General features: G+C 31.3%; 1 protein-coding gene and 1 long non-coding RNA gene across 2 annotated transcripts; one reads left to right on the top strand and one right to left on the bottom strand.

The window, feature by feature from the left end:
* Positions 1–611: 611 nt before the first annotated feature.
* Positions 612–2,794, bottom strand: LOC121128504 (uncharacterized). Its single transcript, XM_040724088.2, has 2 exons — positions 2,568–2,794; positions 612–1,386 (listed from the first exon to the last, which is right to left on the bottom strand). Exons 1-2 carry the CDS (start codon positions 2,651–2,653, stop codon positions 693–695), a joined length of 780 nt encoding a protein of 259 aa, XP_040580022.1. The 5' UTR covers positions 2,654–2,794; the 3' UTR covers positions 612–692.
* A 4,204-nt stretch (positions 2,795–6,998) lies between these two features.
* On the top strand, positions 6,999–8,579 carry LOC139907048 (uncharacterized). Its single transcript, XR_011783361.1, has 4 exons — positions 6,999–7,645; positions 7,699–7,838; positions 7,900–8,058; positions 8,246–8,579. It is a non-coding gene; the product is annotated as an uncharacterized lncRNA (long non-coding RNA).
* The last annotated feature ends 10,911 nt before the right edge of the window (positions 8,580–19,490 follow it).

The following is a 19,490-nucleotide window of genomic DNA, read 5'->3' as shown; positions in this document are numbered from 1 at the left end:
AAAAGTTAAGGTTATTATATATAATGTATAATTTTTATCTATATTGTTTTATTTTTTTTGAAGAATCATGACTAAAATCACGTATATTTGTGACATTCAAAGCAATGATACAGCCTACACCATCACTAAAACCATGACTACTATGCTAATTTTATTCATATTCTGTAAGTATATTAGCAGGGGTGTACGCAGGATTATATTAGGGGTTGGGCTTGGTTTTTGACTTTTTTTTTTTGGAAAAAAATTTCAAAAATCTATAGCTACAAACAAAAAATTAGATTTTTTGGAAACAAATTTGAAAAATCTAAAGCTATTCACTGGAAATTAAAATTTTTGAACAAAATTTCAAAAAACCATAGCTATTTACAAAGAAATTAATTTTTTAGAAAAAAAAAAATCGAGTATTAAATTTTTTGCAAAAAAATTCAAATATTATTTTTTTTGACGAAAAAAATTGATAGTAAAAAGCAAAAATTCCTTAATTTGGGAGGGGCTAAAGTCCCTTTAGCCCACCTCTGCGGACGCCCCTGATTAGACTATTAGAAATAAGATGCAAAGTATATATTATTTAATGGTTGTAATGTGTATATTCATGGAATATATGTTTAAAAAATATAATAAATCAGTAAAAAAATGACAGACAAAATACTCAAAAAATGCTCAATGAATCCAAAAAGTCCATAATAAATTCTTTAGAAGAACTCTCCAAAGGAATCGATGGGCGATGTAGAGACCTTGACGCCTTCTCCATTCGACTCTTCAGTTCGACCACCAAAACCGGGATCCTCATCAAATACATGCTTCTCTCCGTCATCTCCATCACTATCGCCATCTACTGAAAGTGCACCTGAGCGCCCATCATCATACTCAACAATCTCTTGTGGGTTAACACCTCTTCCCTCATCATAGTCGGGTGGAGATGTCTGTGCCTTGTAGTAAATTACTTCGTAGTCCCGACCCTCCTCTCCTTCATTATAGTCTCCAAATTCCTTTTCAAAGTCTTCATATCCCTCACGAAATCCTCCCTTTTCGTTATAGCCGTTATTATAACTATTTTTGGATCCACTATATTCTTGTTGAGATCCGTAATAATTATTATGACTATTATGGTCGTTACCATGAACCCTGCCGGATCCACTATGGAATTGGTTCTGATTTCGAATGTGTGAGTATCCTTGAGGTCTGTGTCTGCCACCCCTTCCACCTTCATGATTTCGATGCCCAGCTCCATCGTTGAATTGACTATAGACTCCTCCGTTTGCCGTGTAGCCTCCTCGCTTATAACGTCCAAAATAAACAGGGACTTGATTAGAAGTTTTGTACATCCTTGGACTTAGTTCTGGGATTCGTCTTAGGGCAAAGGATGAGCGAAATATCCGTGGATCTCTGGAATACAATTTTGGATATAAAATTCCGAATTCGGAATGTGGAACTACATGATATATGTACATACAATTATCGTTTATTCAATAGAATAAAAAAGGTTAGAGATATATATTTATATTAAATAACAAATGTAAATATTAAATGAATTGAAACAAACTATGTATTTATGAGAGGCCGGTCGTGATGGGTACAAGAGAGTTGGGGGATAATAAATAGGTATTTATGTATGTGTACATATACATAAATAGATTACATATTGATGGATGAACGTAGGAAAATAAAGGTTTTGATGATGGTACTCAAAATACATTTGGAATAAAGAACTCCTCAAAGTTGCTTTCATAAGGAGACAAAGAGGAAGTTTGATAGTCTGAGCGAGCTCTAGAATTTGCAAATCTAATAATAAATCTTCGTAGCTCACTATCCACTGCTCTCGCTCCAGCAGGTTCATTTCCAGGGTAGAACCTCGAGTCCTTCACATTTCGTATGACTTCCATCCCCGGATAAGTATCCCTAAAATTAAATTGATGTCTATACACGGTCCTTCCAACATGGAAATGTCCAGTGGGGATCTCATGATAAATGACATTGTCCTCATGGATTATATCATCATGCTCCGTCTTTGGCCTATTAAAAACGGCATGATCCTCGTCATGGAGAATGATGCCTCCTTCATCATCATCACTTGTAAAGCCTTCATCATCTCCATGATATTCTCCGTCGAATATTCTATGAGTTGGAGATAATCCAGATTGTCTGAACAAAAATACAAAAAATGGCGCGCTCTGAAAATGATTACGTCAGTCTTCTTTTTTTTTTTTTTACAATTAATTTAGCCCTAATCTTGAGCAAATTTATCGTGTTTTTTTTTTCAAAAAGAAGAAGCATATTATACTATTACTTTAGTCACACATCTGAGAAAATACAATACAAAAAAAACAAGAAGTCAATTGACAAAAAAAAAAAGTTAGGAGACTTGGCTGTAGTCAGAAAATAAACCAGAGATGGGTTTGGACAAAAGTGGACGGCCTTATTTGGTTTTATGCCTAAATAGCATGGTAGTATTACCTTCTGCATGTGATTGGGTGAGCCTAAGCCCACCCAGACCAACACCACTGTTCCAGACTCATCTACTATCATATCAAAGGTGTGGACAAATAATAATGATTGAATCTACTTACACAATTTTATCTTGTGGAATTGTGGATGAGGCTATCAGGGGAAGAAGATAACTTATACAAAGTAAAATAAATCTTGAGAACGTCATGATGGTATTGCAAAATCAGTCTATGATACTCGGAGACCTGGTATATAGCATCTGAAGAAAAATTATGGTCTTACAGCATTGTTATATCCATTGGTTCAGGGAGCTTTTATGCGTTTTCAACTCTCACTCCGAGGATCTGATGAAAATAATTGTCCATGAAACAAGCAGATGATAAAAACGCCTGCTTTTTCTTCGTCTCCCTCAAATTGTACATATTGTAGAGGGATACATAATATATTCAAATGACATTTAGTAACACAAATGATGCTTAATTGCTTAGATTTACATACATAAGCTACATTGCTTAATAAAGCAGAGCAAATTAGTTAAAAATCATGCGTTCACATACAATCTTTTTTTACATGCCGATTCATGACCTTAGAGAATAATCTATGGCTGTGAACTTTGTAATGCCTATATCAGATGAAATTTTACTCCTAAAGCTTTCAAAGAAATGTATTTCCGAGAGCGTCCGCTGGGGAGGATGGAGGGGATGTAGCCCCCCTCTCCAAAAAAAATAATTTTTGATTTTTTTTTCATAAAATTTTATATTGGAAGTTTAATTTTAAAAATTTTTTTACAAAATATTTCCTTTTTGTCGTAATCTCTGAATTTTTAAAAAAATTACAAAAAAATTAATTTTTATCAATATCGGTAGATTTTGGAAATTTTTCTCTGAAAAATGTTATAATTGAAATTTAGTTTTGGAATTTTTTTTTTCAAAAAATTTATTTTATGATAAAAGCTCTGGATTTTTGAAATATTTTTTCAAAAAATTAAATTTTTTATAAAAAGCTATGGAATTTTGATTTTTTTTTCCAAAAATATAATATTTTGGAATTTGAATTCAGGATTTTTTTTCAAAAATTCAATATTTGAAATTTAAGATTTTTTTTTCAAAAAGTTTAATATTTGAAAAATTTTCCAAATAAAAAATACTTTTTCAATTTTTTTTCTTCAAAAAACCAAGCTCTCTTCCTCAAAAGATAATCTCCTGATTTTTTTGAATAACTCAATACGATGGATTCCTCTTTTGGGGACATCAAAACAAGGGATTTAGACAAATGACCTTATGTGCATGGAATTGAGGTCGTTTGTGAGGAGTATTGATTTATGTTTTATGTTTTAGTCATTTAATAAATCACAAGTCATTCTGCAAATCCATGAAAGTAGCTTTAAAGAATTATCTTCTATATATATATGTATATACGAGTAGAAGTAACATTTGTTATTATTTATAGAAACCGTGATTTAAAAAAAAAAAAAATATTTATTATTTAGTTTGTTTGTTTATTTTTTGTATTTTTCACAATGTCATTTCCTAGATCCCTTCATATCATGAAAAATCCATGATAACTCTTTTTTTTTTCTGTATAACATACTTTGATTCATTCAATGATCCCATCAAAATATCAATTAATGATTATTAAAAAAGTTAACAAACGTATATTTAATTAAGCAAATTGCAGACATTTCAATAGTGTAGGAAGATTTCTCATTGCATTTAATTCTATTTCCTAAAAATGATTCTTTAAAATTTAGGATTACTTAAAATATAATACGTACTATTATGTTGATCTGAAAAGATCTCAAGGACAAGAAAAGTTCCTTTTTGAAGAAAAGTAATAAATATTAGATAAAGAGTCTTATGTATTATCGACAATCCGTGATACTTTCCATTATTTAATTGAATGTATTTGTTAAACATACATACCAGGCCAACTGTTATTATTTACCTCTTTTAACACATAAAATATTAAAGTCCATGGCAGGATCTTGGGTGAATTAGGAAACAAGTTTATGAACTATGAATTGAAATCCAAAAAACATGTTTTAGTCGATGTATCCGCCCTCAGAATTGATGGTGAAATCCAGGTGTTGGTGGAAGCTGCTGCAGACACTATAGATTTACTCGGCGCTCATGGAGGTCCATGCCTTTTTGACAGAGGTCTTTAGGGGGTGGGTGCTGTTGTGGCGTCTCCTACAGGCCTTGTCTCCACGTGCACCTAGATGCAATAGTGTAGGAGGTTAAGGTCTGAGCTATGCAATGGCCAGAAGTCTTTTGCTCAGACGTGTATGTTCCCCTGGAGCCAAAACTCTTGGGTTTTGTTTCTGGTGTGGGAAGGTACTCCATCTTGTTGGAACACTCAGGGATAATTGTGAACGATGGATTTGATCCATGGAAGAACTTTGGTGTCCAGAATTTTGAGTCACTCATTAGCCTAGCATGTATCCTAAAGGGAACGACAAGAGATCCACGGGCATCCTGTTTGATGCAACCAGGACTAACATAATCACTGAAGTAGGGTGTTTGGTGATGGAGACATATAGGCGCTCCTCTGCTACATCCCCAAATGTCACCACCAAGGTTGGGTCCGGGTTAAGTTCAGTGGTTCTGTCGGTCCTGGTCACGGTTCTTTCATTGCAACGGCTTCACTCTCGATTTAGCTTGGAACTTAGATAAAACGGGATCCCTCTGGTAACTTTAAAAAAAAAAATTATTGAAAAAGCTGCAATTCCACACAAAAAAAAAACTAACTTGGATAATAGACTTATTAAGTAAAGTTATTTTATTTTTATAATATATACTTAATTTTATTTATACATTCTATTTTGAAAAAACACAAGACCCGAGACCGATAAGTAACATAATGCGGTCTCGGTTCGACTTTGTATGTTCCGGTTCTACAACTAGACACATAAGGGCACAATTTTAGTCACTACTGGATCACACTTTCTGTTGAAGATAGGGCTAACAGTGAAGGTCTTCTCTTAAGAATAGATCACAATGAGTCCCTAGGTTCCTTGTTTCCTCCTACATTTTTAGGTCCATAGACACCGCTGATGGTGACTTTTTATCTTCCTGGGCATGTCAGCAATTTAGGAATTTTTTCTGGAAGGCCAACTTCAGGCAATTGGCGGACCCGGAGGTTTTCTGCACGCTACTGGAGATTGTTTGAGGTCCTTCCCGACCTTCAAATTCACGAATGTATTGTAAATCGTCTTCCTTGAGGCCCTAAATGACCTTCTGGGACAATTTTGATCTCAATCCGCTTCTCGTAATATATGCTCATGGTGGCGACTAGGACAATGTTTTTCTTAGCAATTGACTGGTAAGTATGAGTTTTACAACATTGTTCTTCGGCACATTATCAAAAATTACTCTTAACCTATCAAAATTTGCATAATAGAGACATCGTATATACAGGGCCCTGCAGATAATTTTTTTTTCAAATTCCTATATTGCTGGTCCCACTTTGATTTCCGTGCTAAAAATTGCTTTGCTTTAAATGGCTGAATTATTTCTTTCATGTGAAACTTTTTAAAAAAATTTATTCTCTGGATGCCCTGTATATGCGAATTTTGTATTCCTACATTCGTGATGGAATATCTTTGTTATGGATCATTTTTATCTCAAAGTGTATTTCTTTAAATAAATTTTCCACCTCGATCGAAGTATTGAGACGAATCAATAAATTACCAACACGGTATGTCATTCAACTTCAATTGTATGTATGTATTTAAATTAAAAATATCGCAAGTGCGGCATTCCATGTGAAGTGTACTCATTCTCACGACATCATCATCACCGATTTGGATACTTTTTAATCAGAGTGTTTATTCCAAAAAGAAAACACTAGTTCTGAAATTGTAGACTTATTCAAGCATAAGGGCCCTTTTCGAAGGATCCTCGAACATCAGTGGGACATAACTCAAAGTCCAACGATTTCAAAAATGCTTTCTTCAAAAATTTACAAAAGCAATTGCTATAATTTAATTTTTATTAAGAAATAGTATTTATGCAAAAATATCGCGAAAACATTATTTCAAGATATTAAAAATGGTAGCCAAGCCACAAACTCGATTTTGCCAATTTTTTGTAAGAGCTTGAAACTACTCAAATTCTATAGGTGTATATAAAAAGAAAATGTGATCTCAATGGAATCAGCTTTATTTAGCAAAGAATAATACAAAAAAATTCAATCCCTTGAGTTGTGTGAATAACGAATGTTCTTAATGCTCAATAAAACTGTGGCGGTGGCTAATGAACCACCTTTTTGACCAGCTGTTCACTTACACAACATGTAGGCCGAAGTCTATTATAGACTGCTCAATGAAGCAGTGGTGGTGGCTAGTAACACATCTTTTCGACCAGAGGTTCACCAGCACAACCAATGGCCTGGGGTGTAATATAGGATATTGAAATGGAACCTTGATGCTCAGGAAAGCAGTGGTGACGGGTAATAATACACTTTTTGGACCAGGATTCACTTGCACAACCCGTGGGCAGGGTGTATTATGGCAAGGGGATAATTTTGGTAAGAATAGAAAAGTGTGCGAGGAGAAGAGAAGAAATACTTATGGCATCATTGATTTAATAATATACATCTTCTTCTATCAATCAAGAACGTTACCATTCCCGCCTTTATTATTCAATATTAATATAATATTAGGTGGTGATAGTCGATAGAGAACTGAATAAAATGCCTAAAATAACGTCACCTTCTGTCTGGATTTATGAAAATGGAGGCCCAGGAATTTGGAAAATACTTACCAAATGAGAAACAGATTGTTTGTCGGATTTGTCGATATAAATGTGCCTTTAGTCCCCTGTCTAGAATTACACGCCACTCATTATCCTCATCTCATATCAAGAGCATGGATATTCATCTAAAAAATCAAGTTAATGATGAATACATCAAGTCAGACTTTAACACTAATCTCACAAAGATGCTTATTGCATGTAATATAACCTTATGCATTGCTAATCATCTACGTTCAAAAATTTATGGAAAAATACACGGGTAAACCTATCCCTTCCCGAGGAACAATCATTAAATTAATGGAGGATGTAGGTACTGATGTCATTTAAATAAATACATATAAAAATGTTTTGAGTCATCCACACCAAATGACGATCAAGTTATCAGTAAAAAGTATAAAATATTTACTAATTTCGAAATGGAACTCTGAATTTTGTACTATCTAACAGTAAGATATTCAATTTTTTTTAAATCTAACCATAAAATATGATTCTATTTTAGCTAAACATATCAAGAATTATGATACACAACTCATTAAATGGCAAAAACAACTAATTAAATGGTCACAACAACGGGGGTAGTAGCTTTGGATGGTTCGCAACTAGTTTGTCTGAGACTAGTTTCTTCACTTAAATACTTGGGTATGATAATGAGGTTTTCCAATATTACATAGTCAATAAATATTACTTTTTATCACTTAAGGCTTAGCTATGGTTGATAGGCTCCAAGAAATGGTGTTCAGAAAACTCATTAAGGCAAAAACAACTGCTTAAATGGTCACAACAACGGGGGTAGTTACATTTGGTGTAGCATTATAATTAGCAATTGTGTATATCCTTCATGATAATAGTATGTTGTTATGTAAGCATAAATAACGCGGAAAATATCTTTTTTGATGCTCTTGATAAGGAGTAATATCGCCGGACATTACTACATAATTAGCTTTTGCTCTAAATCTTTAAGATGGATTTATTTCTAACATTTTTTTATTAGTATATTTATTGTCTAATTTTATGATTGTGACATTTACTTTATTTTTAATAATTAGTTAGATTTCGGCGGTAAACATATATCTATCCTGTGCACAAAAGTATATAGTAACTTCCACATGAAGAAGAGGGATGATAATCTTTTTTTATTAAACTTCACGTCTTGCTTGTGTTTTGCAACCTAAAGTTATGCCATATTTATTTGGATTCCGGTGTCAGAACAAGAAAATATTATTTGGATCAATCTATTATTTCAATATTCTGTATATATAATTTATTGTTATTAGTCATATGATTCCAATTGTTTATTTTGTATATTTAACATAAATGTATGATGTCATATTTTTTTATGTAGATTATATTTAATTAAAGCCTTCTTTTTTAAACTTGGAACTTCAAATATATTTCGAAATACTCTACTTTGTCGTTTCATTAGCTATTATTCTGAGAATAAGGTTCATAATACATTACAATTTCATGGAGTGACGTTATAAAATCTACTGTAACGTATAAAAAACGTCTAAGTATACGCAGTATATCTTCATTAAACATTTTGCTAATAAATACTTTCGTTATACCCTCAAAAATCATAATAAAGCAGGCAGATGATAATCACATGAGTATTTTAAACAATGATACCATATTTATTTTTCCCCCTTCTCCTTGCACGCGTTTTTCTCTACAATATTATCAACTCTAATTATGGGATATTATAAAGAACCTTGATACTTAGGACAGCGGCGGCGATGGATTTTGATCCCCCTTGAAGACAAGCAGTTAACTTACATAACCCGTTGGCCGGGGTGAATTATAATATATTTGAAGGGGATCCTTAATACTCAGGATAGTGGTGGCGATATATTTTTATCCACCTGCAAACCCTGTTGACGGAGTTATTTTTGCAAAATATTCTGGCAATTTCTTATCATACTATATTTTGATTGTCTGAATATAATATAAATTTCAGCAAAAATTTACTTGATCCGGGATGTCTAACTTTTTAATATAATGGGCCATATTGCAACTTGAAATATTGTAATGGGCCACATAACTTATTTTGTTAAATTTCCTAGAAAATAGCTATATAAAACAAAATTATTATATACAAATTTATTTTAATTTTAGACCAAATATAAATAAACGCCAAATAAAAATTTTCAAGGTCAAACTGCTTTAAAAAAAGCTAAACTGTCAACCCTGTTAGAATCTGGAAAATAGGAGATACCACCGTCAAATAGTTTTCAATGTTTGTACTTATTATGGGCGTTCCACGTGTTTTGATGATATTGTGATAATTTGGCTAAAATAGACTACTTGAAGTGGAAGTGAGCAGTGGGCCACACCTAAGCATTCGGCGGGCCGCTATTTTGCCCGTTATCAACAGGTTGGGCATCATTGTACTAGATTGTCAAATTGCTTGCCAAGAAATAATATCTTAATAAAATCCAAAATGATCAAATTGCTTGCAATGAATTGTTTAATTATCCAATTACTCACAATCATTTTATCCGACAATGTAAATGAAGTTAAAATTACTATTGACTAATCTATTGGAAATTTTATAGATTGGCCCGGCATTTTGCACATTGCCCGCTCTGACGTTGCTCATTGCCCGCAACATACATGTATATATATTTTTTTTTTTGAGGGAGGGGGGCTTTGTTCTAGGAATTATTTGTGAACAAAATTTCAAAAATTTATAGCTATTCAAAAAAATTTATAGCTATTCACAAAAATTTCAAATATTAATTTTTTTAGAAAAAATTCTAAAATCCAAAAATTATTCATAGAATTTTAAATTTCTAGGAAAAAAATTTCAAGACTGAATTTTGGAAAAAAAATTCTAAAGATTAGTAGTTATTCATGAAAAAAGTTCAAAAATCCATACCTCTTCACGAAAAATTAAATTTTAAATAATTTTTTTTGCTAAACTATGAATTTGAAATCAAAATAGACATAAAATATTTATATTTTTTTCAAAATATCAAATTGATCATAGGCATGCTTAGCAACTAAATATTTTCCTTCTATAATTCATAGACTCCAGACTCACTCCACTCAATTGACTTAACCCTAAATAATTTTTTTGCATTTTTTTTTTGGTATGTAAGAAAATACATATCTATATAGCTCTATAGAGATGTATAAAATATTTCCTAGAATTCGGCAGAGTAATTTTCTAGATGACACTCTGCAGGGTCTATATTATTTTCCAAAGCTTTTGTCATTATTATTTAATTATTAAGAACTCTATTATATATATACAACCTCTTATTTGATAGGTATATTGTACAAGTATTTAAACAGTTGTAGATACGGTTTGTAATACCAGGAAGTGTTGAAACGACTATTAAATTCATTTAATAGATCATCCTGAATCTACGTTATTTCCCACATGAAGGAACTTATTAAAAACTGGACGAATTATAATATAGATATTTGTATTTCAAAAATATTTCTAAGAAACAAAAACGAAAAAAAAAAGAAGTTATATTTCCCCCCTCAAAATTGATTTTTCTACGGATTCATTCTATAATTAATCAATTAATGCTATATCGTTATTATTTGAAACAAATATTCTAAATTTTAATGTTGAAAGATTCCAAAACCCTTTTTAAAAAATAATTAGGTATTATATTTATAACTCTAGTTATCTTTATTTAAAATTGAAAATGGGTGCTTTTTTCAGAACAGCACCAAGTTTCACGAAGAATAAATACAGAAAGTTTTAAATATATCATTTGATAGCTGAACTTTAATTGGGAACTTTAAAATTAATTTACTTTCAAAACATGGTCCAATATTGATACTATTAAAAGGTTTGGATGACTTAAAAATAAAAAGTACCGTCGTAGAATATAATTTCTTTGTTAAAAATAATTTAATTATGTGTCATAAACATTGAAAGGGACTTTCACATTGGCAAAGTTAAAAAATATACATATTATATAATAAAGAAGCCTAATGAATAGAGTTAGTTGTATGATAATTAAAGTTTGAAATATTTTGTGAAAATGTTTTTATCTTTTATACTATAGCAATGACGTAATTTCAAAATTTGAATTTCTACACAGTATCTTAATAATGTAATATTAAAGAAATAATCATTTGGCACAAGTTTGAACTGATAAATGACGTAAAAAGAATATGAAATGATTTAACTAGATAATTTTATATAGATACATTTGCTTGAATTTTGGCAAACTTGTTTCATAAATGATCCATTAAATTGACTAATAAACTGAATATATTATATATTTTGAAATTTAATCCAATCGCCTCACACTAAGTCTTTATAATGATGATAAATAATTAAGTATATTCAAAGGAACTTGAAAATATTCTAGAAACATTCATATATATATCAAAAATCAATATTAAACAAAATATATGATAATTATTATAATAGAAAAGAATAAATAATAAAATCAAATAATATCACACATCCTAATTGAATATTTTTGATCCAGGGTTTCATAACGATTAATAAGATCCAAGATATGAATATAAAAATTAAAATGGTGAAGCTGTCAAAATGTAATATCAGATAATAATAGACAAGCTATGAGTTTACAAATATAAAACACTGTTTCATAGAGAGTGGATGGTTCTAGGGGGCTCCTACTCCCCTCCTCCTATCATATCACTTCCTTATTTTAGTATTAAAATTTTAATGATTTATAGAAATTAAAGGTACTTTTTGATATGAATTTGAAAGGTGCATTGTCCAATAACCACTCCTAACAACCAAAACATTAATTTATGACTTAGGCCCTCTATGTCATACTAGCTGTATTTCTCAATGATAATGATAAAAAAGCATAGGTGGTTAAGGGGGGTAGAGGGCTTGGGGGTTAAATGACGGGGGGGGGAGGGGTTGGGGTAAAAAAATGTGGAAGTTATTCGATGAAAATATGGTATGGAGCCAAAATTTCAATTTTAAAGTTCAAAAACCATGTTATTTAAATGTAACGTAGCATCCATTATAAAAAAGAGTGAAATGGCGTAAAAACACAGAAAAAATGTGGGTTTCAATTTACAAACCAATGGCTAAAAACAATTTTTTTGGGGGAATTAAAGTGGTTCCTTGGATGTATTAGCAGTGGTTTTTAGCAATCCCGTACTACCCCGAGCCAATCCGAGGGCAAAAAGTATTCAGCCATAACTTAAGAGGCACTAAACTATTTATTACACTTCTCCTAATCAATCCTCTCGATAAGTTACTTAGAAGATTGGATTGAATTTAAAAAATCTCAAGAATATTTTATTTTAATAATGTTACTCAAACTTGAAGGTACCTCCTTGGGGGATGGACCAAACAAATATGTTTAGATATTTGTCATAAATAATATTAAGTGAATTTATAATGTGTTATTATTCATCATAAAGTTTGAACAAAACACTGGCAATTATCCTAACTGGCAATTTTCTGCAGGGCAATCTTCCACAGATAATTTTCACAAGAGCAGTTTTCACAGTACTTATCTACGGACGCCCTTGGTAGTGGCTCTGTTCCCAGAATGGATCCATTCTATTGTATTTAGTAAAGAATATTGGAAATCTGACGCAGAAATATAGGAAATTAACTTTTAAATATGATGAAAATTAAGTCATCAAAATTCAACTTATTATAAATTGCTAGAATGTAAATCAATAAACAATTTTATAATTAATTTCATTAAAACACTATTTTGATAGCAATTTATTGGTTAGAAAATGCTGCCGAGGTTGAGTGTCTATAATTTTTATTAATATATTTCCGAGTAAATGATAAAAATTATAACATCTACATATAACCATAGAGAAATAGATATTTATTTCTCTATGCATATAACATAAATTACGAATTCTTGCTTATAATAGTGTGGCCATTTTTGCATTTTCAAAAATGAGGACAAACGGCCCAATTAATTTCGGTTTTAGAGGAAGGGGGAAAAATCTATGTTTCATTTTTCTTTTAAGAAATATAAAAATTATATTGGTGATGCATTTTTTACAAAATATATTTGGACCAATAATTTTGTATTTTTTTATTTATTTTAACATTTCTTGAAAAAAATACAATAAGTGATATTTGTCTATACTTTCATTAATTTATAAATTGTCCCTCGACAAGACAGATATAAATATAATATAGATCATAGATTTCTCTCTTAGAAAATTATGTATAGATATAGGTAAAGTTGATAATCTTGTAGAGAAAAACACGTGCAAGGAGACGGGGAGAGAAAGACTGATGGTATCATTGTTCAAAATACTGATGTAATTATCAGTTGCCTGCTTAGTTATGATTTTTGAGGATATAACGAAAGTATTTATTAGCAAAATGTTGAATGAAGATATACTGCGTATACTTAGACATTTTTTATCTGTTACAGTAGATTTAAAAACGTCACACTCCATGAAATTGTAATTCATTAGGAAACATATTCGCAGAATAATAACTAATGAAACGACAAAGTAGAATATTTGGAAATATATTTTAAGTTCCAAGTTTAAAAAAGAAGACTTAAATTAAATATAATCTACATACTAAAAAATAAACCATCATACATTAATGTTAAATATACAAAATTAAACAATTAGAATCATATAACTAATAATAACAATAAATTATAAATACATAATATTGAAATAATAGATTGATCCAAATAATATTTTCTTTTCTGACATCGGAATTTAGTTAAATATATCCCAAATTTAGGTTGCAAAACACAAGCCAGGCGTTGAGTTTAATCAAAAAGATCAAAAACCTTTTTCTTCATGTGGAAGTTGCTATATACATTGTGCACAGGATAGATATATCTCTGCCGATGAGATCTAAATAACTATTAATAATAAAGTAAATGTCAAAATCATAAAATTAGACAATAAATAGACTAATAAAAAAAATGTTAGAATTAAATCCATCGGAAAGATTTAGAGCAAAAGCTAATTATGTAGTAATGTCCGGCGATATTACTCCTATTACAGAGCATCAAAAAAAAAAAATCCCCGTTATTTATGTTTATATAACAACATAAATGAAGGATACACAAAATTGCTAATTATAATGTTACACCCAATGCAACTACCCCCGCTGTTGTGACCATTTAAAAAGTTGTTTTTGCCTCTTATGAGATTTCTGAACACCATTTCTTGGAGCTTATCAACCATAGCTAATCCTTAATTGATAAAAGAGTAATATTTATTGACTATGTAATATTGGAAAACCTCATTATCATACCCAAGTCTTTAAGTGAAGAAACTAGACAAACTAGTTGCAAACCATCCAAAGCTACTACCCCCGTTGTTGTGACCATTTAAGCAGTTGTTTTTGCCATTTAATGAGTTGTGTATTTATGTGCAGGGAAAAGAGGACAGTTGGTAGGGGTGTCAGCAGGGCGGGGGGGGCTAAAGGGATGTAGCTCCCCTCCAATAAAAAATGGAGAAATTTAAAAAATCATTTCTTACAAAGTATTTTTTCTGGACTCTTTCCATAAATGCTTCGCGTCGTAAGCGTATTAAAGACAACTCTAGACTTAAACCAATAAACGAAATAATCAAATGTTACATTCGATAGACTTTTAAAGATTTTGTGAGTTGGTACTTCCTCTTTCCCCGATTCTCTCTTACGATTAATCAGTTGTAATCTGTATTGCATTTTGATCGGTTTGTCAACTTGTAGGAAGCGGACTGTAGGATTTTTAATCACTTTTATATAGTTGAAAAAGGTGTCTGATAGGACTTATCTCACACCTGTGAAACTAAATTTTTTTTTTGTCCTTTCCATTTTTTGACTTTCAGTTCGATTAATCCCACTATTGAAGATCTCACCAACGTACTCTAGCTTCCCTTTCCAGACGAGTAAATAAACTTTCGATTTTTCTGCGCAGGTTCTTACCAATTAATAAGTGGGATGACTTTCGAGATATGTATCTGCTTATGATAGCAATGCTAGCTCAGAATGGATTTATCGTCTTCAGCGTTTCAATAATTTCATCAGGACCTTCTCCTCTCATTAAATCAATTTCACCTCCGATTTTTTCCACCAGGTTATGTTCCATTTGGAAGTCCCAAAAGGAGCTCTTCGCAAACAGTCTCCTCAACCACGAAAAAAGCAATGATTTGACCGGAAGCAGTCTCAATCCTACATACTTCCTTGGATAAGTAATTATCTCACAAGTTATCCTTCTATCTTTCCCTCCCATTTTCAGAAATTTGAGACATATTTCTTCGACTTTATGCTCTAAATCCCTGTAGTGATACCTTTAATACATAAATTGCTATCAATTTGCCTAATCAAATTGTCGAACCCCACAATAAAAAGGCTGGGAGATATTGGGTCTCCCTGACGGCAGCCCCGTTTAATCTCAAAGCGCTACTTACAATCCATGTATCTTGTATGTAGGATTCTCAATCCAACTACAACTATTCTAATAAAAATTTCTCCAAAACATTTGATGACATACTTATTAGAAATGTTATCAAAACTATCCTTGAATTCAATTGACATCAACACACAATACGGAGTCTTTGAGTCCCTGCTTCTATATATCGTTCAGGTATTAAAACTTTTGGCGAATTATGTCTAATAGCAGGTAATAATTTCTGGATTCTCTTTGTTAATATTTCACTGTATATTTTGAAAGCAAAGTTCAACATAGTGAGCAATCTTAAATTCTAAATATTTATGTAATCTTTGCCCTTCTTTGGGATCAAAATTAATCTCCCATAGTTAAGTTACATGTAGAGCCGCTTTAGCAATGGGCACGATATTGAGCAATGCTTCTGATAAAATTCCATTATAAATCCGTCAGAGCCTGGGGATTTTTTTTATATTGTAGTTTGAAATAATAACTTAATTTCATTGGTAGTTATTATCTCTTCTAATAACAGCTTGGAAGTATTTGACAGCTTTGAGACTACTGAAATTTCATCCTCTATTACTTTGTTAACGAAATCTGCTCTACAACGTTTGCATTTGCAACAAAGAAACTCCTTTTCATTACATCGTTCTCCACATTGATACAGATTCTGATAATAGTCCGTTATTTCTTGGTGAATAACCATTGGATTCTCTATTTCCATTCTGTCTTTAATGCATAACACAACCGTTCCTTTATTCAATATTTGACTATTTTCAAATTTCTTTATTTGATTTAAGATGGCTTTTTCTTTTGGTATTTTACTAAGGCCAGTTCTTATTAGGCAACCCTTGTTTTAAATTGAGGATATATTTAGCAATCCTTCGTCGATGACAGCTCCTGAGCCTTCAAAAGATATCCTGTCAATTAGGTCTCTCTCCAAGAGTTTTCTCTCCTCGCTTTTCACAACGTCCAATTTGATAAATTTGTTTTAATCGATACTGAGTCCAATTTGGAGCAGATATCTGTTATTAGGACCGCAACTCTGTTTCCTATATCCTTATCTTCCAGTAGGCTTTTATTTCGTTTCCAAGTTTTTGCCTCGAAATTATTGGGCCTCTTGATATTGAAGGTTAATGTAATTGGATAATGGCCAGAGTGAGTTTTTGGAAGTATAGAGTATTTTCTAATATCGCATCTGAAATTCTTTGAGACTTGGTAATAACATGTCAAACATAAGCCAATAATACGATAGTGAACTTCGTTTGGAGCATTCATATGATTCATAGCTTTAATGTATACATGAATATTAATGTCTTATTAAAATGAAAGAAAATTAGATTTTTCTTATGGTTAAAGACTCTTTACGTAAAAGCCTGTTGTTTTTTCCATTTAATCTATATTAATAAAGGAAAGTTTATCTGTATGAATGCTTGTATGTTAAAAAAACAGTCACAGGGTGCACTGAAGTATAATATATACCAATACAGTATATATATATATATAAATGAATATAATATACAGGGATCATTGTATAAAATTAATTAAATCTTCTAAGTATTTAGTTCAACTCATATTTAAAATACAAACAAAAAAAAACAAAGTACTTTATATAAAATTTGAAAAAATAAATGTTACTTTAGATGAGGTTTAGCAAGAGCTAAAGTACTGTCTGGATCAGTGGTTCTCAAATGGGGGTAATTCAATTTGGTAATAAGTTATTGTATACTTATGCTCCGTTTCCACAAGGCCAAGAATACAATTTCTTATTGATCCCTCGTCATTTATATACAGTATGTCCAAAAATTGATGGTGGTATTAAAAATATCCATTTTATAATTTTTAAAAAAATATTTTTGGTAGGAATAAAATGAAATTTGGCTGATGCAATCATTAGGGAATATTGAATTTTTCTGATGCAATAATTTTCGATGATTGAATCATAAGATTAGTATAAAAGGACTCAGACAACATCACACGATGTTAGTTGAAATTCAATATCCGAAATGTTGAGGGAGCACTCTTTGGAGACCAGGGCCAAGGCTGTTGGCATGATAGAGGGTGAATCAAGCCAGAGAGACGTTGCTCAGAGTTTACAAATTCATATCAGGACCATTGAGAATTGGTGTAAGAAAAGGAAGGATGGGCAAACCCTTGCAAATCAGAAGGGTCGAGGAAGGAAGAAAAAAATTAGTAAAGTTCGCAAACTGGTAATTTCAAAATCTTTGACCAAAAAGAGGCAATCCACAAGGAAACTTGTAGCAAGATTGACTTTAAAGGGCTATCCAATAACCAAGTCATCTATCCACAACTACCTGGGGGTACTCATTGAATGCCTTGCCATACAAACCTCGTCTGCACCCCAAACTTTCAGAAAACCAAAGGAAGGGCCGGCTTCAATTTTGCCGTGAGAGGAAACACTGGACTGCAGATGACTGGAAATGAATCCTCTTCAGTGATGAAAGTCCATTTGAGCTATTTCATGCCCAAATTCCCAAACAGATCGGGTTGGGGCAAGAGATCAGGGAGATGTGAAACCTACTCCAACTGTGAAATTTCCTCTGAAAATTCAGATTTGGGCCGTTATCAGCCACCAGGCAGTGTCAGATCTTCACCTGATTCCACGAAACCAAACTGTGACGGCCGAGTACTTCAGAGGATGAATTATAAAAAAATTGAATAAAACTTGGTAAAAAATTTGTCCAGATACTTTGAATAATCCGTATGAATGGATGCAAAAACGCATTTTGTGCAACAGTGAACCTTTTTTTAGTTATTATTGATTTAAGATATGACATAAATATCTTAGGTTTAAAATTTTAAATATATGAATGAAGGTTCGAATGAAGGCTTATATGAAGTATTTGACTTTCTCCTATCTCAGTATATAATTAAGAAATTAGAGAAAATTGAAGGCACAATTGACAGAAATAATGCATGATCACTCAATGAATTTGTTGTTTCTTCAATGATAATCATTTGTCAATTATATATCTAGATACGTACTTAGATAAAAAAGAAAAATATTTTCTTGTATTGTTGTTTTGTTTTTTGGCTTGTCATTAATTGTTTATATTGTATTCAATCCTCTCTTTAATTATTCCACAAAGTTGTTTGAGACAGTTAAGTATGTATTGGTGAAAATTTCTTTAGTAATCGATGTCTTATAAATTGCTTATAATAGTAATTAGATAATCCTTTCGAAAGATGATAATTGAATAACCCTTGTTGAATTTGAAAATAAATATGTAGAAATTTAGATAGAGTATATCAATAAAATATATTGTTAATTGATACAATATGTACCTACATCGTTTTTGCATTAAATCAACGGATATATAAATATATTATATTATTTTTATTCAAATTTGAAATTTATCAAATAATTTATATTTTTAATTTAACAACCATATTTTTTTTTTTTTGAATCATTCAATATAATTTTTGAATTTAATTTTTCTTAGAGAGATTTCACTAGGACAAAAGCATTAAAATAAAATAACAAAATGCGACTGTTAGCTTGAAGAAATAGAATGGTACAGGGTTGTACAGTCGTACATATTTCATTTATTGATGTCCGAGATGTCCAAGCTAATAAAAACAGCAGTATTCGAAAACTACTTAATAAATAAATTAAAATTACCAAATATCACTATATTGTTTAAATTATTTATTTATTATTATTGGCTATTGCTGAGTTTTAAATTTCGTACATAGAATGAGGATTCTTTATCTCTGATGACAATACATGTGTGATGTGATTATCTTCTCATAAATGAATCTATGTACATTATACATACGAAACGCTAAACATTTTGAGGAATACTTCAACTTGACCTCCTCAAAAAAGAAGCTATCATTCATCCCAAAGGTCCAAGTCAACCAATGATATCTTTTTCTTTATACTCCACAATTCAAATCCCGGCTTCCAGAAATCAAATGACCATCTTCTAAAATA

Source organism: Lepeophtheirus salmonis, chromosome 13 (assembly GCF_016086655.4).
Source record: "Lepeophtheirus salmonis chromosome 13, UVic_Lsal_1.4, whole genome shotgun sequence".
NCBI classification, from domain to species: domain Eukaryota; kingdom Metazoa; phylum Arthropoda; class Copepoda; order Siphonostomatoida; family Caligidae; genus Lepeophtheirus; species Lepeophtheirus salmonis.
This window is presented reverse-complemented; position numbering and strand designations above follow the sequence as displayed.